Source organism: Passer montanus, unplaced genomic scaffold, assembly GCF_014805655.1.
Source record: "Passer montanus isolate IOZ18808 unplaced genomic scaffold, ASM1480565v1 scaffold11, whole genome shotgun sequence".
In the NCBI taxonomy this organism is placed as follows: domain Eukaryota; kingdom Metazoa; phylum Chordata; class Aves; order Passeriformes; family Passeridae; genus Passer; species Passer montanus.
This window is the reverse complement of record NW_024357613.1, coordinates 926616-949418: the sequence shown is the minus strand read 5'-3', so window position 1 is coordinate 949418 and position 22803 is coordinate 926616. Positions and strand designations below refer to the sequence as shown.

The 22803-nt window shown below is 39.4% G+C and overlaps 1 protein-coding gene across 2 annotated transcripts in view; it reads right to left on the bottom strand.

Annotated features, from left to right (window-relative positions):
* The window catches only part of LAMA4 (laminin subunit alpha 4), a 101338-nt gene that overhangs the window by 41458 nt on the left and 37077 nt on the right, over nucleotides 1-22803 (bottom strand). For both annotated transcript variants that reach the window (XR_005629816.1, XM_039729224.1), the window contains exons 5-14: nucleotides 18522-18736; nucleotides 14560-14661; nucleotides 12549-12700; nucleotides 12300-12410; nucleotides 9533-9644; nucleotides 7414-7581; nucleotides 6469-6662; nucleotides 4591-4707; nucleotides 2874-3022; nucleotides 715-856 (exon numbers count right to left, since the gene is read on the bottom strand). Coding sequence is in view for 1 of the 2 variants with exons in the window: in XM_039729224.1 (XP_039585158.1) it covers nucleotides 715-856; nucleotides 2874-3022; nucleotides 4591-4707; nucleotides 6469-6662; nucleotides 7414-7581; nucleotides 9533-9644; nucleotides 12300-12410; nucleotides 12549-12700; nucleotides 14560-14661; nucleotides 18522-18736 (1462 nt within the window). In the remaining variant the exon portion in view is untranslated. The remainder of the gene's footprint in view (nucleotides 1-714; nucleotides 857-2873; nucleotides 3023-4590; nucleotides 4708-6468; nucleotides 6663-7413; nucleotides 7582-9532; nucleotides 9645-12299; nucleotides 12411-12548; nucleotides 12701-14559; nucleotides 14662-18521; nucleotides 18737-22803) is intronic.

Sequence of the window (22803 nt, the reverse complement as noted above, 5' to 3'; positions counted from 1 at the left end):
TACTGTCGTCTCAGAGAGGTGATGAATGCTTTCACTTCATGGTGAGCTGCCTTGCAGTCTGCAGCAGTATGCTGGACACAGAGGGCTGGACTTGAAATCCCTCAGCCCTCTGGGGTTCAGACTCCTTTAATCTACCCAAATCCTCTTGCTATCCCACTAATAAATTGCTGGTAAATAACATGTATACAGATTGATAACTACAGGCATACAAAAAATACATGTAAGGTATTTTTGAACAGCAAGGCCAGAGAAAAAATTAGCATCCTACTCCTCACACTGAGTGTATGAGTGGACTTTGTCCCATCTCAGCCTAATTTTCTATGAGACACAGTGATGTTTTGACCACATTTCCTGCCATATGGCACTGAGTGAAGCAGGAGGGCTCAAGCACTAAGTGCCAGCTCAGGTTCCTACAAGAGTAGGGAATGTCTGTAATTTCACAGAAATGTCTCAATGTGAGTGACAACACAGAGCAGCATCACCCTATGGGACAGGGACAGAAGAACCTCTTGTGTATTTTCAAATACCAGGGGACTTCAGACTGGAAGAATAATTAACTACATGGGATTTAATTCAGGAAATAATAAAGAAAAAATTGTGCAGTGAGAAGTTCAATACTGCCAGTTAAGGTAAATTTGTTTTTTCTTTACATTTAGGTGCCTGAAGTCTCTGAAGCATTGTAAAGTAAAAGCTGGGATTATGAAAATTACTTACATCCTTGACCCGGTTTGTTGTGTTCAGTGCCAACAGTGCAACTTCATTGGCTTCTTCGATATAACCAGCAATGTTTTCATACACATTTGAAGCATTGATTGCCCTTTGTACCAAGCCATTTGAATCAACACCATACAAATTCCTGTTAAAAAGAGAGCAAAAGGTGAAAGAAACCAAACTGAATCAAAGTAGTTTCTGACTACGTAATCACACAAATAAATGTACTTGGCCTAACTGGTATTCTCTTCATTGTGTTTGACCAATCTAAAGCAGGTGAAAACTGTGTGGATAGGAGAGTCTTCCCTGCCATTTAACTCTGAGAATTTTGCCCTTAATATTTATGTGAGCAGCAACAAATGACTACTCAGCTTTTGCTTTTTTTATTTTTTCTTCCTAGATTAGATATTCCTTAAATTCACAGAATAACAGGTCTATCAGTAATCCTTCTTTAAGAATAATTCCTATCCATGAATGGAAAGACCTATGTGTTTCAGTGACCAGGACAGCTGTGTCACTGTCCTGCCTATATTTTCCAAACATAAGTGGGAAAACAGGGAGAATCAGATGAAGAATTACCCCTACCCATGAGAATTTGCAGGAAATTAGACTGAAAGAAACCTTTAATGGCATGGTTTTGATCTGTGTATTAAGTGATAACTGGTCTTCAGGGGAGATTCCAAACAGAAAATAGTTGAGGGCTCAACATTCATCTGTTAACAATTTCAAATAAATATTATTTTTTAATTTTCTGGTGATAAGCAGATTTCAAAGTATATTTTAGAAATAGATTCTAAATGTAGATGTATTTGCACATGTGTGCATTCACTTCAAAATGTTTGCACACCAAGAGATTATTACATTTCCAGATTCAGCATTATTGCAAGAATTTTCTGCTAAATTCCCTTAAGGCAAAACAATAAACTCTATCAAATAAAAGCCTAACAGGCTAGTAAAGTAAACTTATAAATCCAAGATGTTTTGAAGACAGGGTAAATGTTTTAAAGGATTAAAGTTTCACTGCAGGACAATCTTCTCAACAAATAATAGAGTCAGCATTATTCCATCTGGGTATTTTGTAATTACTTTTGTTTACTTTTTGTGAAATTCCTAATGTGTTTGACTTGGTAAAAATTTTTAAATTATTTTGGAAAGGGAGGAAGGGTAGCTATATGGAGTATCTTCTTTCAAGTTAGTCTGCTGTCCCCAGTTAGCTGATCTCAAACTGAACATATTGTTTGGTTTTTTAATGTTTCTGTAGTTTGTGTGTCATTATAGAACAGTTTCAGATGTCAGCTTTATACAATTGCATAAAAGAAGACCATCTGTTATTTTTTTTCCCTCTATTTTAATCTCCTATCTAGGGCATATGAATATTAAGAAACAACTGGTATTTAGATAATATACTTGAAGAGAAGTTGTAAGCTTATCTTCCAAAAGCATATGCCTATGACATTACTTAAGGTAAAATTTGGTGGCGTATTTTATTTAAGAATTCATTTACAGCAGGGATTTTTTTTCATGGATAGTCCCAATTAAAAAAAAATTTTAAAAAAATTAATTTAATTTGAAGTAATTTTTTAGTAAATTGGTGCAATGTTGATGCATTTAGTATCTTCCAGCAAAATAGAAAGACTCACAATATGTTTTTGATGCTGTTGTGAGCCAGTTTCATTGGGACACAACCTACTGAGCATCAGAACTGCTCCATCTGTAAAACTGCTCTTGGAATAAAATTATCACAAAGCTCATTTTGTGCCCTGTAATGCTAAACATTTTTTTAATGTAAATGAACTTACTGACATGAGCAGTTTCTGCAGATCCTATTTAATCTTGCTTGTACTATTTTACTACCGCATTTAATCTTGCTTGTACTATTTTACTTTCACTAATCCACCTTTCCTATTTTGCTATAGGAAGAGGAGAACATGCCCAATTAGACTAGAGAGAATGTTATGTAAGATATACACTTGTTATTCAAAATGTTTCATAGATTTTGCCTTGCTCAACTTCAGCTGTTCTCTGTGGACCATGAACAGTCCTTCTACACAAGAATTAACACTGATTTGTTTAGTGCCTGTTTATTGTCACTGTGCTTCTGCTTGTCTTTTCAGCTGTTCAGTAAGTGGCACTTGTGTGAACAGACTCTGCTTAAATTTTACCCATCCAGCTCATCAGCAAGTCTTCTTAGGTTTTGTGCATGATGCATAGCCTTTTCTACCAGTTCATCATCAAACAGGGACAGGTTGGCTATTTTTTCTTGCAGTTCCTTTTTTGCTCCATCTATTTCTGCGTAGAACCCTGATGCATTCTGAACAAAACAGGGAAAGGAGGAAAGAAGATGAAAGTTGCAAAAAATCAAGTCTGTATTTTGATTATTATGTTTTTTTTTTACCCTTTATATTATAATAATGTTCCTTTATTTCTGTTGAAGTTGTTTTATTTTACGTCTTTAAGAGAAAAAGGGGAAAGATCTAATGGTGAATGCCAGTATGGAGACAAATGCAGGAAGATGAAAATCAACAAAAATTCTGGAAATCACTTAAGAAGGCATTGGAGAGAGATTTTAAAATACAAAAAGAAAGATGGTAAAAGTCTTTCTTTATGCCTTGTATGTTTGCTCCAGAATTGTGCCAATGACAAGTCTTTCAGAGTGAAGTCACCTTTCTGCCTCCTTGCACAGAGAGATTCCTCATGCTAAGACATCTTGGATTAGTCTAATTTGTAAATGAGTTCACCTAAATACTATCTATGCATGTATAGGCAAGGAGAAGTAGAATCCCCCTGCCTTAGCCATGTTTCTTCCTTTTATGAAATACTTGTGGAAAGACCAAATGGCTTGCTTGCTGATGTGTTTGAAGATTAGAAGTGTGGCAAAATATGATTCTAAGTGGGTTTCAAAATACATGAAAAAGTGTGAAACTGAGAGAGGGAAAAAGGATGAATGGGTGAAATGGGACGATACTTGTTGCTGATGAGGATGGACAATGTATGATTTTGTACTTTCTTCCTTGCAGTGTGAACATCCTCAATGTGGAACCCAAAATTATAAACTGCAGCAATTTGTTTTGCACAAAACACCTGAGAAAAACCCCAATGTACTGCTTGAACATGGGGATAGTTACAAAGTAAGCTGTCTTTCTGTTTACTCAAATTATTTTTTGAAAGAAAAATTAATGAACTTTGATAAATGCTTTTGTGTCAAGGAGTGGGCAACTGTGACCAAAATGAATGTTAATGGAATATTTTATTTTTTTCTTCAATTATTTCAAAATTTTAAAATAAGTCATGAAGAAAGAAAACTGCTTTGGTAAATATTTTAGTTAGCAAATTCCTAGTTTTATTTTCTTTATCTTCTTATGCAAAAGTCAACCCCAAAAATTTTCTACAAATTTCCTTCAGCACCACATCTGATTCAAAACACTGGATAGTAGTCTACAGTTCCAGAAAAGGATTTCTAGACAACAATCTAGTTATATATGTTTGGTACAGTGCCTGGTTCTAATGCTGATATCTGGCATCTTCAGTGTTCTTCCATGCTCACTCATAGGCACTAGGAAAGGAATTTAGCATATAATGCAGTCTTTTACCAGAGCACCTGTTGGCAGCTCCTTGTAATGAAATAATTGAGAGCTCTACAGTAGAATTTTTCATTAAGCTTTGCCTACAGTAATGGGTCCTTATACTAGAATTAGTTTTTAGGCAGTCAATTGTAATAACAGAGCTTTTCAGCCAAGAAAACCATCTACTTTTTCAAGGAATATTGACCAGCATTTCACTGAAGCAGTATAAAGAAACGGAGTTTTTCCATTAGTGATCTAAACATATGACTTTAAAAAATCTGGATGTATCATTTAAACAAGCCACTGAAGTACTTACCTTTATTACTTCACTTAACTCAGAATTGACCTTTTGCGGTCCTTCCAAAATAGTTGTGGCACTGAGCAGAATGCTGTCCACTTCATCCATTTGCTCTTTTGTCTTCTCATGTTGTTTCTAAAAAGAAAACTCAAAACATAAATCTCATCCAATACCAGTTGTGCTTTGATGTGTTAATTTTTGTTAAATGTGCTGGCGTTTATTAAAAGATCTTGGTGAGCTCAATAGATTTGAGACATATCGGAAGTCGGATTTTCCAAGACAGATCTAAGTGGTACATATCACAACGTGAATTACTTTTTTTTGTTTGTTTGTTTTTGTGAAAGAAATGTTGGATGATTAAAAAAAAAAAATTCATTTTATGTTACAGCCTAAGAAGTTATTGGAATGAAGCGCTATTCAGTGCACAGCAGAGACAAATTAAACCTGGATTTTTCATAGTCATCTGGAGACTGTATTTTTCTGGAGTTTTTTTTAAATCTACAGTACAGACATCTCCTTTCCTTGTCAGTAGTAAAGCCAATGTGAAAAATCTCTTTATTAGAGAATCTGCCTTCCTTGTGAGGAATAATGGAGATCCAAATGGTTAAGAACAGTGAACAAATACAACTACACACTCCAGGCTTTGCTTCATACCTGTGAGACAAGCTGCAGCTTGTCACTGTAATTATGGAACAATGGAACAACGGAAGAAGTTTTGTACTTAAGGATCTCAAACTCTTGTGAAAGGATTCACTAGAGGAGCACTCCTGATTTCTCTATTGAATTCTTAGACCTTCCATATCAGCATGAACTTCTAACACTGCAAATTTCAAGAACTCAAAACTCTGCCAGTGATGCTATGAAACATAGAGGTTGGCCTGAATTTGTGGGATCATTCTTCAAATCACAAAATTGCTCACTGACGCCCTCTCCTCCAGAATACAAACAGTTTCAGCCATTGAAATGAAAACAATTTGATTTGAATGGCCCCAAATTGATCTCTTTGTAATTTCCTTCTTTGCTGAAAAAAATAAATGAAAAGTTTTAGGGATATTCTGGTTTTGAATTCCTTAAAATAAATTTATGAAAACAGGAAAAGAATCACACAACTGCTCTGAAGAGAAGGGGACAGGTCATCTCTGAGCTTTCTTCCAGAGTGGAAGCTTTACTTTACTCAAAACCCTGAAACTGTTAATTTGGACACGACACAGGGGAAAACTGTTGTAGCCTTAGAGCTAAGCTAGCAAGTTCATCCAGCAAGTAGGAAACCCTATTTCAAGGTACCTATTGTGGAGCAGTTAGACAATGGATTTGGGCTTGAAGATTCAAGGACAACTGTCAACTCCTCTTGAAAAAGTGGGGATGCATTTCGTTTAAAGTGGTTCAGAGGAAATTTGGATCAGACAGTATGAATGCACTCAGCCCAGGGCACAAATGCAGTGCAGAGTCTTTATAAGTAATTGCTTTCTTAGAACAGAATTAGTTTTGTGAACATGAGGCCCTCCCACATAATAAGTCAGGACACAATTGGATGAAATAATCCCACCACAATATTTGTAGCAGCCGTGCTACTAGAAATTTCAAGCTTCTTGAGTTTTACTGTAACATGCCTTTCTAGCCTAGGCATAAATATCCATCTCTTCCTTGGTCTGATGAGGCATGACATGCAAAAACTTCTCATTTATTGTCACTCCACAAATAGATAATAGTACCTTGCATTTCCACAAGCTGTTTCTTAGAACTGAAGAGTCAAACTCATCCTGCTGAGTGCCCCAAGAAATTCTTTTTTTAGTGTGGTGATTCCTGAATCTAAATTGTATGCAATTTACTGTTTTAAGCAGTGGCAGAGATGGAGTGTTCACAGTCAACAGTTATGATAAATGTGGTGCACAGTACCTCCTGCCTTTGGAGCCTGGCTGTGTTTTCCCTGTTTATATCCTCTGTTTGTGTAACATAGTCAAGCGCCTCGCCTAATGCCTCCTCCAGGTCTGACAGCTTCACATCCTGCTCGCTGAGCTGCTCCAGCACATCAGTTACCAGGGATCTGGTGTCATTGTGCTTCTCGTGAAATGCTTCAATTTGCTGTAGCACTGGGACAAAAATAACAGGCAAATAAATCCAAAGCTTGCATTTCTGACAGAACTTACCTTTACAGCAATTTCTTTGCTGTTACTCAGGAGACAGTAAAACACATTTTGTAAAGCTCACTTGAGGGATTATATACCTAGATTTTAATTTTCCCTTCCCTTTTGAGAAGGAAAGATGCCTCTCATTTTACTATTTCATTTTAATCCTACTACTTCCCCCTCTGAAATATATTTTATTAAAAGAAACTAGGTCTGTCTTCACCTGCTTTTCATTTGTTTTTCATTGTTAAACCTAGGCAGTCTGTTCTGGAGAAGACAGTCTTGATGTCTCATGTTCTGACTCATGTTCACTAAGCTGTGAGAATTAGGCTGCCACTTTTTCTCATGCCAGCAGCTTTTCTCTCTCTGCTGCTGTTTGCTGTCCCACAGCAGAGCTGGCATGGAGGATGATGCTCACATGAGCAATGCCAGCCCTGCCATGAACCTTCCTAAGCAGCTGTTGTTGAGGTGCTGCAGTGCACAGGCACACACAGACACACAGACCTTTTCCTCCCCATTCTGCTGTGAGGAGCACCAAGCACCAGCAGGGACTTGGGGCAGGAATTTGGGAGCAGCAGCATCTCCAGCACACCAGCTGGTGCTTGCCAAGTGCCTGCTGGTCCTCCCCAGGGCTCAGCAGGACACCCAGAGCTGCCCAACAGCTGCCAGCTGAGCATCAGCACGTGGCTGAAAGGAAAGATGACTTAAAACTCACACTCCTCTGCTGCATTTTCCTCCTCATCTGCAAGTTGCTTCTGATTAGTGAAAGGCTTTCGACGTTTGATCTCCTTCAGCATCTCCTCAGCCACACTCCGCTTCTGGGCAATTTCTTCAGGGCTCAGCTCTTGTTGAATTGCATAGTATTTTGACTTGCTGCTGATTTCTAGGGGGAAAAGGGAGCAGATGGTTGATTCAGTTTGACTACAGAGAAATAAATACTGTGGACTACTTTTAGTTTTGTGAATTGTGATGATACTGATGGCAAAAAAATTTTTTAATTATCTTCAACCCCATAGTAGATAATTATTATGTTTAATCCAATCTTAATATTAAACCTGTAAATAGTTCACTCTTTTGTCACATGTGGAGGTCTCATCAGAAGAGGATGGGATTAAGCAGATGTGGGTTGTGTGCATTATTTGGCTTGACATTTCTTATAGGCTGGGATAATAATTTTACTTTGGATTCTGTGGCATGTAGCATGCTGGGGCTTTCATCTAGGATCATAGTTTTTAAGTGCTGCTGTTTATAAAATAATAACAATGCTAAGGAGACTGAAATAACCTCATTTTCCATCTGCAGAAGTTTGAGGCACCCTAAGGAGGTAACATATGGCTTCTGGTCTGATACTGCCTAGGTGGTTTGGAGATAGATACTATTTCAAGATTTTGGTCTCAGTTCAAGAAACATTGCTGTATCCCTGCAGGTGAAATTGAGTTTACCCATTCCCAGTGTAATCATTACAAAGTTTACTCATTCCTCACTCCCTGGCCTTGAACACCAATCTCCTCCTCTTTTATGTCCTGTGATGTGTGTGCCTTTGGCTAGTGCTTGCCACTAGCTTTGTGGGTAAACAAAGTTGGCAAAATAAGTGCTATTCTTATGGAAGATTTTTACAAAAAGTAGGTGTGTAATTGGGACACCACTGATTCTTTGGCAGAGTGACTGTATGCCTGCTCTTGCTGGGCCCTGAGCTCATTAGTGAAGCTTTAAAGGCTCATCCTGAGCAGAAACTGATGAAGACCATGGATTTTTTTTCCTTATGCTGGCACATGTGTGTGTGCACATGGGTGATGCCTCTGTAGAAGAACAGTTTTGAGCACGGTGGAAATAATTTTCACCTACTTGTTTCCAGCTGTTTTCATTCTATTCACAGCCATGGACATTGTTTCTTCTATAACAGCTTAACGTGATTGCACTATTTGTGTGCCAAATTAGATGCATATCTGCCTTATGTGGTTCCTGTGCTTCTCCGAACCAATTAATGATACAAAAAGGATGATCCACAGACATCAGCTATGATTGTTAGTGACGTACAGTGAGGCTCATGCTGACACTTTTTCTAAAAAATTCTAGAAATAAAATGTGATAGATGGCCAGACAGTCAATGGTTTTTCAGCATCAGAGGCGTAAAAAGAGAGTACAAATAAAACTTACTATATGGTCTTAGCCTGGCTCTTTTTTATGATAGGACATACTAACCATGTTTCCTGAGAGAAAGTAATGGAGCACGCCTGGAGGTAAGGATAAGCAAGGATAACAGTTGATATGTAACCCCTCTTCCTTACACAAGCTGCCAGATGGCTTTCAATAACTGGCAAGATAGAACTAATCAGGTCTATTAATCAAATATTTTCAATTGGAAAAGGGCTGTTTAACCTCAGCTACCAGTCAGCATTTCATTGTGGTGCCATAGACAGCTTTTGCCTACTGTTGGCTTTGCTGAAGAAAATCTGTTCTGCAGCAGGATGGAGGCTTTCATGTTGCTGCTGTACAGGGGACGGGGGTGTTTTTGAGTACATCGATTTCATTGTTTTCTGCAGGTACTGAAGAAGAGGCTGCAGTTGGTTTAATTTCATTTTTTTATTTCAGGATAATAATGGTATGCCATAGATATTCCAGATGAAGATGATTATCTCTGACTAGGAAATCTTTTTTGAGTGCAGTTGTGCTTGAGAGGGTGTTCACTGTTGCCATAAATTACATATTGTCCTATATATCAGAAGATTTTCCTTTGATATATAGGACAGTGAAAATTCTTGATGGTCCATTAAAATGAAGGTTTCATTAATACATTCTTGACACTGAGATGAACCAGAAATGAATCTATTTACCTTCAATGTTATCTCTAATATCATTGAGCTGCTGCACAAGCTGGGAAGCACGGTTGTTGATCTCTGTGGTTTCCTTCTGTACCAGTCGGCCTTTGCTGGATGCTTCATTTCCCTATGAATAAACCATGAGAAGTAAACATTGGATTTCTTTTCAGATGTGAGGATGAGCAGTATAAACATACATTTTGCTTTCTCCTGGTGAGCACATGGAAGTCCTTTTTATCATATAAAGTAGTATTTAAAGGTGTTCAAAGTAAAGATCTGTCTTGTCAGTGTTTTCAGAATTGCAGAGCGAGAGATTAAATCCTGTCTCATATTTATCCACCATGTGCTGCAATAAAATTTTCATAAATTATATACAGTTGTAAAACTCTATCTGCTGAGTCTCCTAGGCATTCAGGGGGGCTGATTTTGTTGCTGGGTATGGCATTTCCTGAGTAAGCAAATAGAATGAAGATAAAGGTGTCAAGCTCCCAACTCTTTTTAGATCTGTGTCTCCCTCAAGTGAGGTCCCCTGCTCTGCAACTTTTTAAAGAAAAGAAAAGGCCTGAGGATTGAAAATACTCTGAAGAGCACAGACACGGTTCTGTACTACCTTGTGTTGGGGGCTGCACTCTGCACTGTGTTCCTTACTTAGAATTCGTGGAGGCCCCAGGTGGCATTTGAAGGCAGGGCCAGCACCACTGAAAGGGATGGGAATAATGATAAAACAAATTGTAAGGGTTACAAGACAGATAAAATAAGTGTAAGAGTTAGTAGAAATGTTTCTGGTTCCCATCTTCCAAATATTCAGGATCAAGCTACATGCTGTTTTACTCAAAACTCATCCCATGTATACTTTGGGAGTTAGAGGTAGTTACAGGGGTTCTATTTAGCAGGAAGATTTACCTGCTGTTGGTGCATTTACCCTGCCTTTGTGGTTTAGATCAGAATCTGCAGCACCCCCTGAGATGTAGGGACATGCACATAAAATGCTCTGAATACAAAATGCTGTGTGTTTCTGCAAATCCCACTCAAGGCCCTAGCACCCATTTTCCATCAATGTACCCTGAAATAGCAAAGAGTTCAATATATTCAGAGCTGCTATTGTGGTCTTCCACTCTCAGACTCAGGGGTCATTGTTTCCCTGCCTTCCAAGCAACCACGAGTATTGATGTGGAACTAGCATTAGCAGTAACCAGGGAGAAAAGACCAGAGGAAATGCTGAATTTATTTGTTCAGGGACAGTAAAATTGAGGAATGAGGAAAGAAATCCCCAGATAGAACTGCAAATGAAATTATTATGCAAACTCACTAAATATTCATAGAAAACCTAATGCCTTAATCAGTCTGCCCACCAGCTCCAGAGAGGGACACTGAGGCATGTGAACTCTGAGATATTCACAGGTATGGAGCTGTGAGTGTGAGTTGGTTCAATAAAAGCTCTCTTGAACATAGACATAGTCTGTACAAATCATATGTGCCCTTTTGCTAAGTGTTGATTAAAAACACACAAACCTAAATTTTCTCTTTCACTTTCCTTTGTGTTGCTTTTTTGCCTCCCACCTGCTTTCATATTTGAGTTTTAGGTTAAGGTATAATTTTAATTTGTCTTGTGAAGGAATTGGTAACGTGAATATAAGGTCTGGCACTTTGCAATAAGCATGAAATATAATCTAGGTCTACGGCAGCTGTGGCTATATTTGATAATAACATAGAGTGATGTATTTTACTAGTGTATGTATATTGCAGCAACAAAAAGATGTTTAAGATTATCTTTTTAAAATAGAGGATAAACAATTTTGAACCCTATTTCTTCTCTTAACATATATCATAGCAGTATTCTTCTAGGACACAATGAAAGTGTTGTGGGAGATGAGAGCTGATAACCTTAATTTTATAGCCTGGCAGCTGGATTTATGATTATAACTCTATTAAAAATACTTGAGTGCTGATCAAGCTCCCATCTCATGGGTACATGAAAAATCTTTTAAACTGGTAATTTTGAAATGTGTTTTGAAATGTCCAGTCAGGACTAATTTAATTTTAAGAGAGCATACATGTAAAATAGATATAGTACAAATGCTCCCAAAGTCAATCTGCATCAGTTTAGTGTAGGTTACTTCACTTAATTAGAAATCAAAATGTGAATGAGAAAGGCAATGTGTCTATCCCAGATCAAACACGTTGTGTAGGGGGGAGGTGGGAACTTGGATCCTGAGGGGAAGATTTTTGTGACTGGTGACAAACCTCCAACCACACTCAACACACTTTTTACCTCCTTCCTTTTCTGTCAAGAAGACTTGATAATTCATTTATGCTTTTAATTAATATTTAAAGTAGAGAGTTATGAAATAGAAATAGAAATAGAAATAGAAATAGAAATAGAAATAGAAATAGAAATAGAAATAGAAATAGAAATAGAAATAGAAATAGAAATAGAAGGTTCTTCCAGCTGTCAGGGCACACGCACTCTTGTTTGGTGAATCTAAAGTGTCAGAGTAGATGTTAAGAAATGCTTTTTTATAAAGAGGGGTCAAACACTGGAACATGTTTTCTGGAGAGATGGTTGATGCCCCATGTCTGTCAGGATTTAAGAGGCATTTGAACAATGCCCTTAATAAGATGCTTTAACTTTTGGTGGGTCCTGTATTGCTCAGACAGTTGGACCAGATGATCATTTTATGTTCTTTCCAATTGGGACATTTCTGTACTCGCCTCTTATGCCAACAGGTGAATAAGACAAAGTGCAAACCCTTAGAGCTTTGGCAGAAGGCTGTAAACAAACCTGTTCATCAAGTGTTTCTGCTTCTCTGACGAGATCATTCATCTCATCTGCAGCATCATCAACCTGGATGGTCCAAAGCATAGCATGATTCTTCTTTTTGGACATTGCCTCCTGTGTGTGGGGAAAAAAGTCAGTGCATCTGAAAACAAACTCCTCTAGTGAGGGCAGGGATTGAAATTTACAGAAATTGAATGAAAATTCAAAGATTCAAACTACATGAAAAAATCAAAATATCATCAGTATTTTTACCTGGAGATGAGTGGTAGTGAGGTTCAGGTCATTCAAACGCCTTTGAGCTGCAACACCAGTAGAAATGCTCAGTAAAGTGGATTTGCTTTCGTCGATAGTCAGAACTGACAACCGGATGTCATCTGTCAAATCCCAAATGCATTTATCGCAGCCTGATAAGAAAATAAGACAGCATAATTTTTCTTTAGTGTTTGTGTCAGCTACAGCAAGTGTGTTAAATTCATGCAATAGTCCTCTTGACCCATGGTGTTCACTCTTTTTGTCACTGATGCTTGCTGGTGGATACCTGTTTTTCTTTCACTTTCATCCTCCCACTTCCAAGGTTACTTCCACAGTACAGTTATGACATTTCTAGCTGAACAGCACCAGATGGGACTGCTCAAAGAGGCTGACACAGGGATTCTGTAACCAGTTGGGAGCGAGGGAGAGGTATTTCCTGGCTATTCCCTAGGCGCTACATGTTTGTGGCCTGAAGGACAACAGATGAAGGTCAAAAAAACCCAACTGCATTTTGACAGAACCTCAAACTTGATATTTAAAATTTAGTGGTATGAGAGAAATAAGGATGTCAGCACGTGGGCTCTTGGCCACCTACTTGGTTACAAGGACAACTTCTAAAAACTTGGTTATAATGTGCTTGGAAAGTGCTTTTGCAGAACTACATCCTTGTTCCTGCTGAATGATTGCTGTGCCACCTTGTTTATAGTGACACTGGTGCCAACACTGAATGCAAGAGACTTAGGTGAATGTGAAACACAGGTTCCTACAGACACTTTTGCTTGATATTTTAGCAGGTCCCAAATGTTTTCCTTGTTGCTTTTCAGGCACATGACCCCTCTTCTTGGGAGGTGGTTCAGGCACCTATATGTGCTACATACTCTGCATTATATATAGGTATAAACACACTGACATTTAAAAAATACCTGTAGCTGCCAAGAGCTACAACACAGTACTCCTGGAAACTCCCCAGGGTTCCTATCATTAGGGTATGGGAGATAGTGGACAAGGAACTGGCTGATGGATATATGCCAAGGTGTCAACAGCAGCAATCTATATTAGGTGTTGTACTGGCTTTGAATGGGGTAATTTTTTACACAATGTTAATTTTAGTGGCTAGTATGGGGCCATGTTTTGGATTTGTGCTGAACACAGGGTTGATAATGTAGAGACATTTTTGTTGTTGCTGAGCAGGGTTTACACAGAGCCAAGAAGCTTTCTGCTTTTTGTACTGCCATGCTAGTGATGAGACTAGGGATGTGCTGGAAACTGGGAGGAGACACAGCCAGGACAGGTGACCCCAGCTGACCAAAGGGACATTGCAGACTATGTGACATCATGCTCAGTAAGTACAGTGGGGAGAAGAAGGAGGAATTTGGGGGAAACATTTGGAGTGATGGCATTTGTAAACGCCAAGTGAATATTATGGGGTGGTGGGGTCCTGCTCTCCTGGAAATGGCTGAATTCCTGCCTGCCCATGGGAAGCAGTGAAAGAATTAATTGTTTTGCTTTGTTTGCAGAAGTGTATGTGGCTTGTGTGTGCACATTTTTTTCTGGTTTTTACCTTTTTTATTCTCTCTCTGTTCCTGCTAGAGTGAGTGGCTGTGTTGTTGATGGAGTAAAACCACAACTAGGAAACCATAAATTATATGTGAGATGTCACAGGCAAAGTTGTGAGGACAGTTTTTAGGGCCAGAATATTATTTTTCAGGCAGTGTGTCTGGAGGTCTGTGGAGGTGGGTTTGTTGACACTTCCCTACTGCTCTGCAGTTAGGACCTGAATGCACAGTCTGCATCACAGTTGGAAATATGCCTGTACTCAGACAAGTGTGTGAGAACATGCTGAAGTACTCAATCAGCAGGACACTGTGTATATTCACACACTTAAGTGCCCTGTGGGACCACTGTCAAAATCCTGAGCCCACTGCAGTACCAAGCTCTTAAGTTATTCTTTGTAAGGTTCTAAATATAAGAGCAATATTAATTATTGGTGTTTTCATGATAATGTTCTTACTGATGGTCGGGCAGTCTGTGTCAGTAGAAGCTTCTGTGTCAGGACTGTCTGCAAGGCATTCTCCAGTCTGGCTGTCACACATTCTGCCTCCACAGTTACATGCTGGGGAAAAAGAAAGGACTTTTGAAAGAAGAATCTTCAAAATGTGCACCTCCCCCTCCCAAGACTAGTGAAATTATTATACTTAAGATTGTGTGTGGATATTCAAACCAATATGAAGAACTTATTGGACTGATTTTCCTTTCAGCACTTGGAAAAGGTGTTTCTTGCACTGATGAAATTTGAACAAATGAAATATGAAGTAGAAACACCTCTGTTTCCAGAGAAGAGTGAGAACACCTCTGCTGAAATTACTTGTTCAAAGCTTGGCCATGAGTCAGCGAGGCCAGAGCTGCCCAGAAGGGCCATTGTACATCAATGTCTAGAGAGGGTAACACTCAGGAGATGTATTAAGAAAAGCGGGGAAACGAAAGTTAATTATTAGTTACAAATCTCTCCACAGCCCTGTGGAATTTATCAGCACTCTGTCAGGCTGTCACTAAAAAGGCTTTGCAGCTATCAGGGATTGATAGCGGACTCCAGTTACACTGTCAGCTTGAACATATCAAAAAGTAAATATCTCCTACCACTTGCAGTGAAGAATAAATGACGTTTTATGTTTTTTCAAACTTGAGAAAGCAACATTTTTTCTGCCAGCACGAGTGGCTTTTTAAAAAGCCCAATTTTTAATCTAACATCTCTAGACCTCTTTCAAGGTTTAATTGGCCTTTTCAAATATATTATTTTAAAGATTAAAATATTCTTGGAACACTTTAATATGATAACAAAAACTCAAGCAGAACATAAGAACAGCAGCAATCTACTTGGAATTTATTTTGGTCTTGCAATTTATGGTTTCAGCAGAACCTCATATAACAAAATATTTCACTGCCTTTTTATTGCAGCCCATTAAATTTATCTATGAATTGCCCTTGTATTTACATTTCCCATTGCACATTCAAGGATTTGTCAAATGAAAATACATAAAACAACTTCAAAGACAACATCCTGCACTAATGTCAGAAAAATTCTGTGTGAGTGGACCAGTGTTAGCAAAACTAAGCAGTTTTTGTATTAATGTAAGAACAGAAATTGGTTATGAATTCTCTGATGCAGTCAGCATTTTGACCTTATTACAATCTGTGCCTCCCAGCTTTTGGATCTATGATTACTTTTATTTCTTTTTTTTAAGAAGTGAAAGTCAGTTGAAAGTAGATATTTCTCTTTACCTATATCATGGGGACTGGGCTATTGCCAGGTAGCAATATTTAACTTTAAAGGTTAAAATTTCGATGAGATTGGTGCTCAAAAAATAAAATTGTGTCTTATTTAAATGAATACCTGTGAGTCTGCTACTCAAAATCTTATAACAAATTAATGTCAAAGGTGGTCCGAATCATTTTTCAACTACCACATTAATTAGTAGGGAATTAAGACTTTCAGTGATACTGTAGTTTGCTGGTGGGGAAAGCTTCTAAACTTACCTTTATTTCTGCAGGCCATTTGTGGAGAGTTTTGAACTATGGCTAAAGATATGTGGTTAAACAAAAAATTAAAAGCACTCTAAAACTACCATTCACAACTACCCAGGTTTTATCTTCCTCTCAAAAGGAAAAAAAAAAAAGATTTTAGATTGATAGAGCTGTTTGTTCATGTATTTGTCTTGCCTTTTTTTGTTTTATATACCCTTTGAGATGCTCTATGGAAACCATGTATACAGACTGGCTGGATTCTTAAAATAATTTTGTTTCTCTATTTTTTGTTTAAAGAAGATATTTGACTTATTTCAGAATCAATTCTAAACAATAGTTCCTAACTGTCCCACAAAGACAAACACAGGATAAGCTTTCCCTGGGAACTACACAAATAGTTGAATATCCTGGATGTATTGATGCACTGCAATCTGCACAGTACTGTCAAGTACAGCACATTGTGGCGCTCAGCAGAAATGAAGATGAAAGAAGAAGTGTGTAATTCTCTGAAATACAATACTGCAAAATCAGGATTTGCTAGAGTGAACTTCAAGATTAAATTCACTTCTGCAAAGAGAAAATCTGTACCTCTCACAATATATTCAAGCGCCCAAGCACTTTTTATTTTTAGCAAAGATGAAACACTGCAAGGAAATCTGCTAACCAAGAGAATTACCACACTGATTTGAAGACTGTGTGAACAGCCTAAAGGCCTGTGTAGAGAAATCCTGTGTACCTCCTTTAGGGTGCAAATAAAAAAACCCAAGTGTACTGAGGCAATGAGAGTTTGATTTGAGTTTCGAAACTGTACTTTCAGAGACACCTTCCAAAATCACTTATTGCATAACCTGCTCACACTCTTGGAATGCCCTGTAACTCTCAGACTTCTGGCAAAGTTACTCTTAGGTGCGTGAAGCTATTGGACATGGACAGGGCACAGTTGCTGTGGTTTGCAGAGTTGAAGGGCTGGGTGTGTTCCTCCTGCCTCATGGAATTCATGACCCACAGATTGGATCCTATCATTCCTTCCTGGACTGCTGCAGTGAAGTCATCTCAGGTGAAGTGAATTAGGCAGTGAATTTTATAAATAAGATTATTTTTTGCCACCTCAAAATCACAGACATGCTGTATTTCATTAATTTCTTGGCTACCTAAATCCAGGCAGGAGGTGAGTTTTGGGGCATGCTGTTCCTCACAGCTGATGCCTTTTTAGCTGGTTGGGATACATGGCTTTGGCTTTTGGGATCACTGTGCATGAGCACCATCTCTTCCTGTTCAGCATAAATGGAATTCATCCGTGTGACTTTGTGATGTGAGTTACATCCTGGAGATGGACACTCCAATTCCAGCTGTCACTGGAATATAAAACCAGATAGGATCATCATGGCCTCATATATGGTCCCCTTCAAGTGAAGATAGCAGCACAAAACACAGCATGGGACACATCCTGTGTGTCCCAAAACACTCTATAATAAGGAAGTAAAAAACAAAGTCCAAATACACAGTTGCAAGAAGGATCAAGACATTGCTAAGATCCTGAGGCCTGTAGCTCTGTACCTGGAGGCCCTGGAGCATTTCTGAGGCCCAAGCTGAGTGTGTGCTTCAACTGTCTTACCTTTGAGTCAGGCTGAGGAAGGAATACTTTGTCTCCCTCCTTTGTGTTCTGGTCCTTGAGGGAGCTCTGCACAAGAGTTTGGGAGGGAGCCCCAAGGTCCTTGCTCTGAGCACCTGCATTTTGCCTTTAGCAATGGCTGCTCCTAAGTGCTTTGAAAGAGGATGTAAACTTCACTTCCAGAGCCAAAGCAAGGATAAAAGGTATGAGGTCAAAGCCCTGTTTGGATTGAACTCCATGTAAATTAGGATAATATTAGAGGAGACAAAACTTTGTGACCCCCTCTGGGCATGTATGTTTTGCTGAGGTGCTCTGACCAGACCCTGGAAGTACCTCTTGTGTGAAAATACAGCAACCAGCAAGATTACACAGACTTGTAGGAAATGCAGAATATGTCACCAATGTGGAAAATAGCAGAAAGTAAGTGGGTATTGGGTCAGGACAGGAAGGATGATCCTGTTCTCATAAAAATACTTTCAAGTCTTTAAACACCATCAGCCTGAGTGGACAAACACAAAAGTGAGGACTTTGCCCAAAGAACTCTTAGAGAGTCTTATTTAAAACAAGATTCAGGATAACACAACAGTGCCTCCAGTAAACCTGACCAGGCACTAGAGATGTTGGAGTCTGGGGTCTGAGACTTGGTCATGGGAGATGGAAAGAGGTATTTCTCTGGTGCCTGGGACGATTCAACTGAACAGGCATCCAAATTATCCCATCACCTGCCTCCCAGAGCCCCAGGTATCTGACAACTGGTTCAGGCATCCCTGATTTCTGGGAGATCATCCACAGACCGTGCTGTGCTGCTCAGCTCTGCTGTACCAGGCTTCAGACAATACCTGTGCAGTTTTTGGCCGATCTGGCGTCCCCGTAGTAGCCCGGAGCGCATCGTTCGCAGTTGAACCCGCTGGTGTGGTGCAGGCAGTTGCGGCACCGGCCGGTCACTTCGTCACAGTCTTCAAAAATCAGATTTGGGTCTGAGTTGCCATTGCAGTCACATTTTTTACAAGTGCTTCCAATTAGCAAAGGGTTCCCATAGTAACCAGGGGCACACCTGAAAGGAAGAGCAGCACTGGCAATGACGATCAATGACATTCCTATCTGTGACACCTTTTTGTCTCTGACCTTATTTGTGTTACCAGGAACTGATCATTGTCTGCAGCTGCTAATGGACAGAGAGCTAATTAGGAGCTTTTCTCCTACAGAGGCTATTTTGTGCTCTAATCTCAATCTGTACTGTTATATATTTTCCCCTTCTGGAACACCCCCGGTATCTCAAGCGTACCAGTCTGCATTAATTTATTTTTTCTGCATATCTTTAGCAGTGAAATTAATTTCTCCCCATTGTTTTAAAATCTGTGACAGAATTGCTTTGACAGCAAGGCAGCTCTACAGTGTTTGTTTTGGTCTCTTTCATCTCTGTATCTCAGCAACTATATTGTCTTTTATAGGAAACTGGGGTAAGAGGCTGCATTTCAGGATGCTGAAATTCAGAGGAAGTTCAGACCTTATTTCTATTATAAATGTACAAATGACCAGGAAAGGTTTACAGAAATACTTCTATGGTGAGGTATTGGGGTGGCCTCTGGTTTTTGCAAAACAGAATAGGCCTTGAACCAGACTCTGTTTTTCAGATCTGTTTGATGTTATCCTGTTGGATGAGGGTAAAAGGCTGAGAGCAGTCACCAGGGAGAATTCCTCTCTTGGTCTGCAGAGGAAGAGAGGGAGGTGGGTACCAGGCACCCCAGTGAAGGCCTGAAATAGGTCCAAATTTCTTATCATGTCTTGTTATGTTTGGGAATCATTTCAGTTGAGAATCTTAAAATGGGAGACATGTCAATATTATGGTGGTTTTTCAGAGTATAGACACACCAGTGATGTAACACTCCTGGATGATCAGTGGCCCTAAGTAAGGAGGTAGCACCAGATTTGGTTATTTGGAAAGGAAGTGCCTCAAAGATGTTTCTGTACATAGGGGAATGTGCTTAATCCTACAAGCAAGGGGAGATTTTGCAAAACAGCATTGACACAAAGGGAACTAGTAGTGGGGTGGGCATGGAGTGCTAATGTCCATGATGCAGAAGCCTGGAGCTCAGAGGTCAGGGACTCATACCCCAAAACTGGAAATGCAGAATTCTTGCCAGGAGGGGAATAACTAGCTAGTGTGAAAATTGCTGGCTGAAGGAATCAGAGGATTGAATAGTTGCTCCAATGATTTAGGTAAGGAGTATTTATTGTAGTTCATTCTGTTTTATCACCATGTTGTCCTTGTCTCCCATCCAAAGTCCAGTTTAAGATGCTGTTTTTTCTGTCTGCTGTTGGTAAGCAGGGAGGGTGAGCACTTCAGGCAGTTCAGATTAGTTTTCTCAGATTAGGCTGGGTACCTAAATCGAGGTCAGTTGTCTTCTAAAATCTGAACACAGTCAGAATCAGGTTCTGCCATGTCTGAACCCTGAAAATGTGGGAGATCTGGTAAAAGCTTTGAGTTTTGATTTTTTTTTTGTTTGTTTTGTTTTGTTTGGTTGGTTGGTTTGGTTTGGTTTTTTTTGATAAAGAGAGTAATTTCCTCAACACTGCTTTGTTCATGTTCCAGTCCTGAATCCTCACAGTAGAAACACATAAAATTTTAAGCATCTTAATATAAACCACTTGGCTGCCTCAAACATTGCTTTTGTCAATGACAAAGGCTCTTTCTGTCTCTTTGCAACACTGCCAGAATCTTTGGTACAGATTTTATCATTTGGGTGACCCAGATGTAAAGAATTAAAGTGTGGCCGGGAGTTCTGTGCACCCCATGAAGAACTGTGAATACAACACTGAGTGCAGAGTGTCATTTATGATTATGATTTGGTTGACTCATTCCCCATTCCCGTGGGAGTTAGAGCAGGCAGTGTTGGGGTGGAACTACTAGTCAGTCATGCCACAAGTCTTGCTACGATTGTCTAAAATTTCAGTGTTTTTCTGTAGTGAGGTGTTTTCCAAATGATAGTGTCATTTATGATTATGATTTGGTTGACTCATTCCCCATTCCCGTGGGAGTTAAGAGCAGGCAGTGTTGGGGTGGAACTACTAGTCAGTCATGCCAGAAGTCTTGCTATGATTGTCTAAAATTTCAGTTTTTTGTTTTTCTGTAGTCAGGTGTTTTCCAAATGACCATCTGTGGCCACCAGGTTCACAGAGGGCACTGAGCAGGGCTGGGGTCAGACCAGCCTTTTGCTCACTGCTGCCCACACCTACCAACAACAGGGTGCTATCCCCACCAGGCCTGCCGTGTCTGCCCTCTCATCAGGACAAGGCCATTTCCCCCCTTCTTTTCTGAAATAAACTGTTCAGTTCACTTGCCAGGAATGTAGAGCACATTTCCTCACATCCCCACAGATACATTTTACAAGTGCTGCTTTTTATGACCACCTGAGGCACTGGCACGGGTTGTCCAGAGAAGCTATGGATGTCCCATCCCTGGCAGTGTTCAAGGCCAGGCTGGATGGGGCTCTGAGCAACCTGATCTAGTGGAGGGTGTCACCAGCCATGGCAGGGGGTTGGAACCAGATGACCTTTAAGGTCCCTCTCAACCTGAACTCTTTTATGACTCACTTTTATTAGCCATAACTTCTCATCTGGAGCAGCTTTTTTAAAGCTTTCAGAGCTGAAAATAAATGTACTACCTTCACTCTTCCCTTTGCCACTCAGTACATCTCATAGTACTGAGGCATTTAACCTCTTTTGCATTGTGGGTAGGATGTGAGAAGAGCAGAGGCCACTGACTGGAAATGTTCTGCTCCATCTCTGCACTTTATGGCCTGAAAAAGTTAAGAGGCCTGGGGTAAATGTCCTTTCCTAGACTGTATCAATAAATGAATATTTTTTGCTGAAAAAGAATATTTCCTCTCCCATAATAAAACTGCAAAATTGTCTTTGTTTCATTCTGCAGCCATAGCTGCAGAATGAAAAAATTAATTTCCTCTTCTCTGGCAATGCCAAAAGAACCTTTTTCATATATTTGCTTTGGATGGTGAATTGTAATTTGTTCAGTTGTTCTTTTTAACATTTGTGCATTAACAAAACCTGCATGGCATCAGTTATCACCCTGATGCCTTACTGCTGAAGTCCAGGAGAAAAATGATTAATTCCTAAATTTCAATTTGGGAAGCTGGTTTACTCAGTTCCTAGCTAGGGTGCCTGTGAATTCACACCACCTTTTTCTGGCAGTGTCCAGCAGCAGTGTGTGCCAAGCAGGGTGGGCAGGGGCAAGCAGTGCATCATCCAGCTTTGAAACACTTTTGGACATTTCTGATACAAATGGGAGTAGGACCAGAAGGCAAGTCCTCTCTGCCACTGCTTGCACCTTACCCCAGCCATTAGCCAAGCTCTTAACATAGTGACCAGGACAGGCTGATTTCTTTCTGTAGCTTTTTGTACACAGCTTTGCCTTCCTTGAGACAGATGCCCTGTGTCAGGCTGGGGAGTGGCTATTAGAAAACAAAGCTGATGTTATTTTCTGCTGTTTCTGTGTTACTGCTACTCATTTCATAGGATTTGTATTGCTTGTAGTCTGGGTTGACATTTTAATAACCATTAAGGAACCTCAATGACCTTTTAATTGTCTGCATTATCCTTTGTGTATAAACCTGACATTTTGAAGGAACAAAAGAATACAGCTGTAGGCCTGTAAACAAGGGTGGGCTTTTTATTTTTGTGCCATCTGCTTTCACTGTTGCTGTCATGATGTTAGTGATGCGGAGGTAATTGACTGATGTTTTTGCATCATCTATAAAGATGGTATTTATTGTTCATCTTATCTTCTTAATTTTGATTTGTCTTTGCATCTTAAGCATCCCTTTTCTCCCTTCTCTGACAGTTACATTAAGTATCATTTGAATTCCAGGCTTGCCCATTATTGACAGTTGAATAAAGACTTAAATACTTCAGGGGCTTTAAGGGAAAACAAAATGAGATGTTCAGGAAGCCATTGTCTGAGCCATCCTATATCCCTCAGTCTTTGTTTTAATTTATTGGCTGCTCAAGGACAATTTCTGAATTCTAATCAGGCCCCTGACATTAATTGAAACATCATCCATATATGTTCATAACAAGTAAGATAGCCTCTTACAGCACATGAAG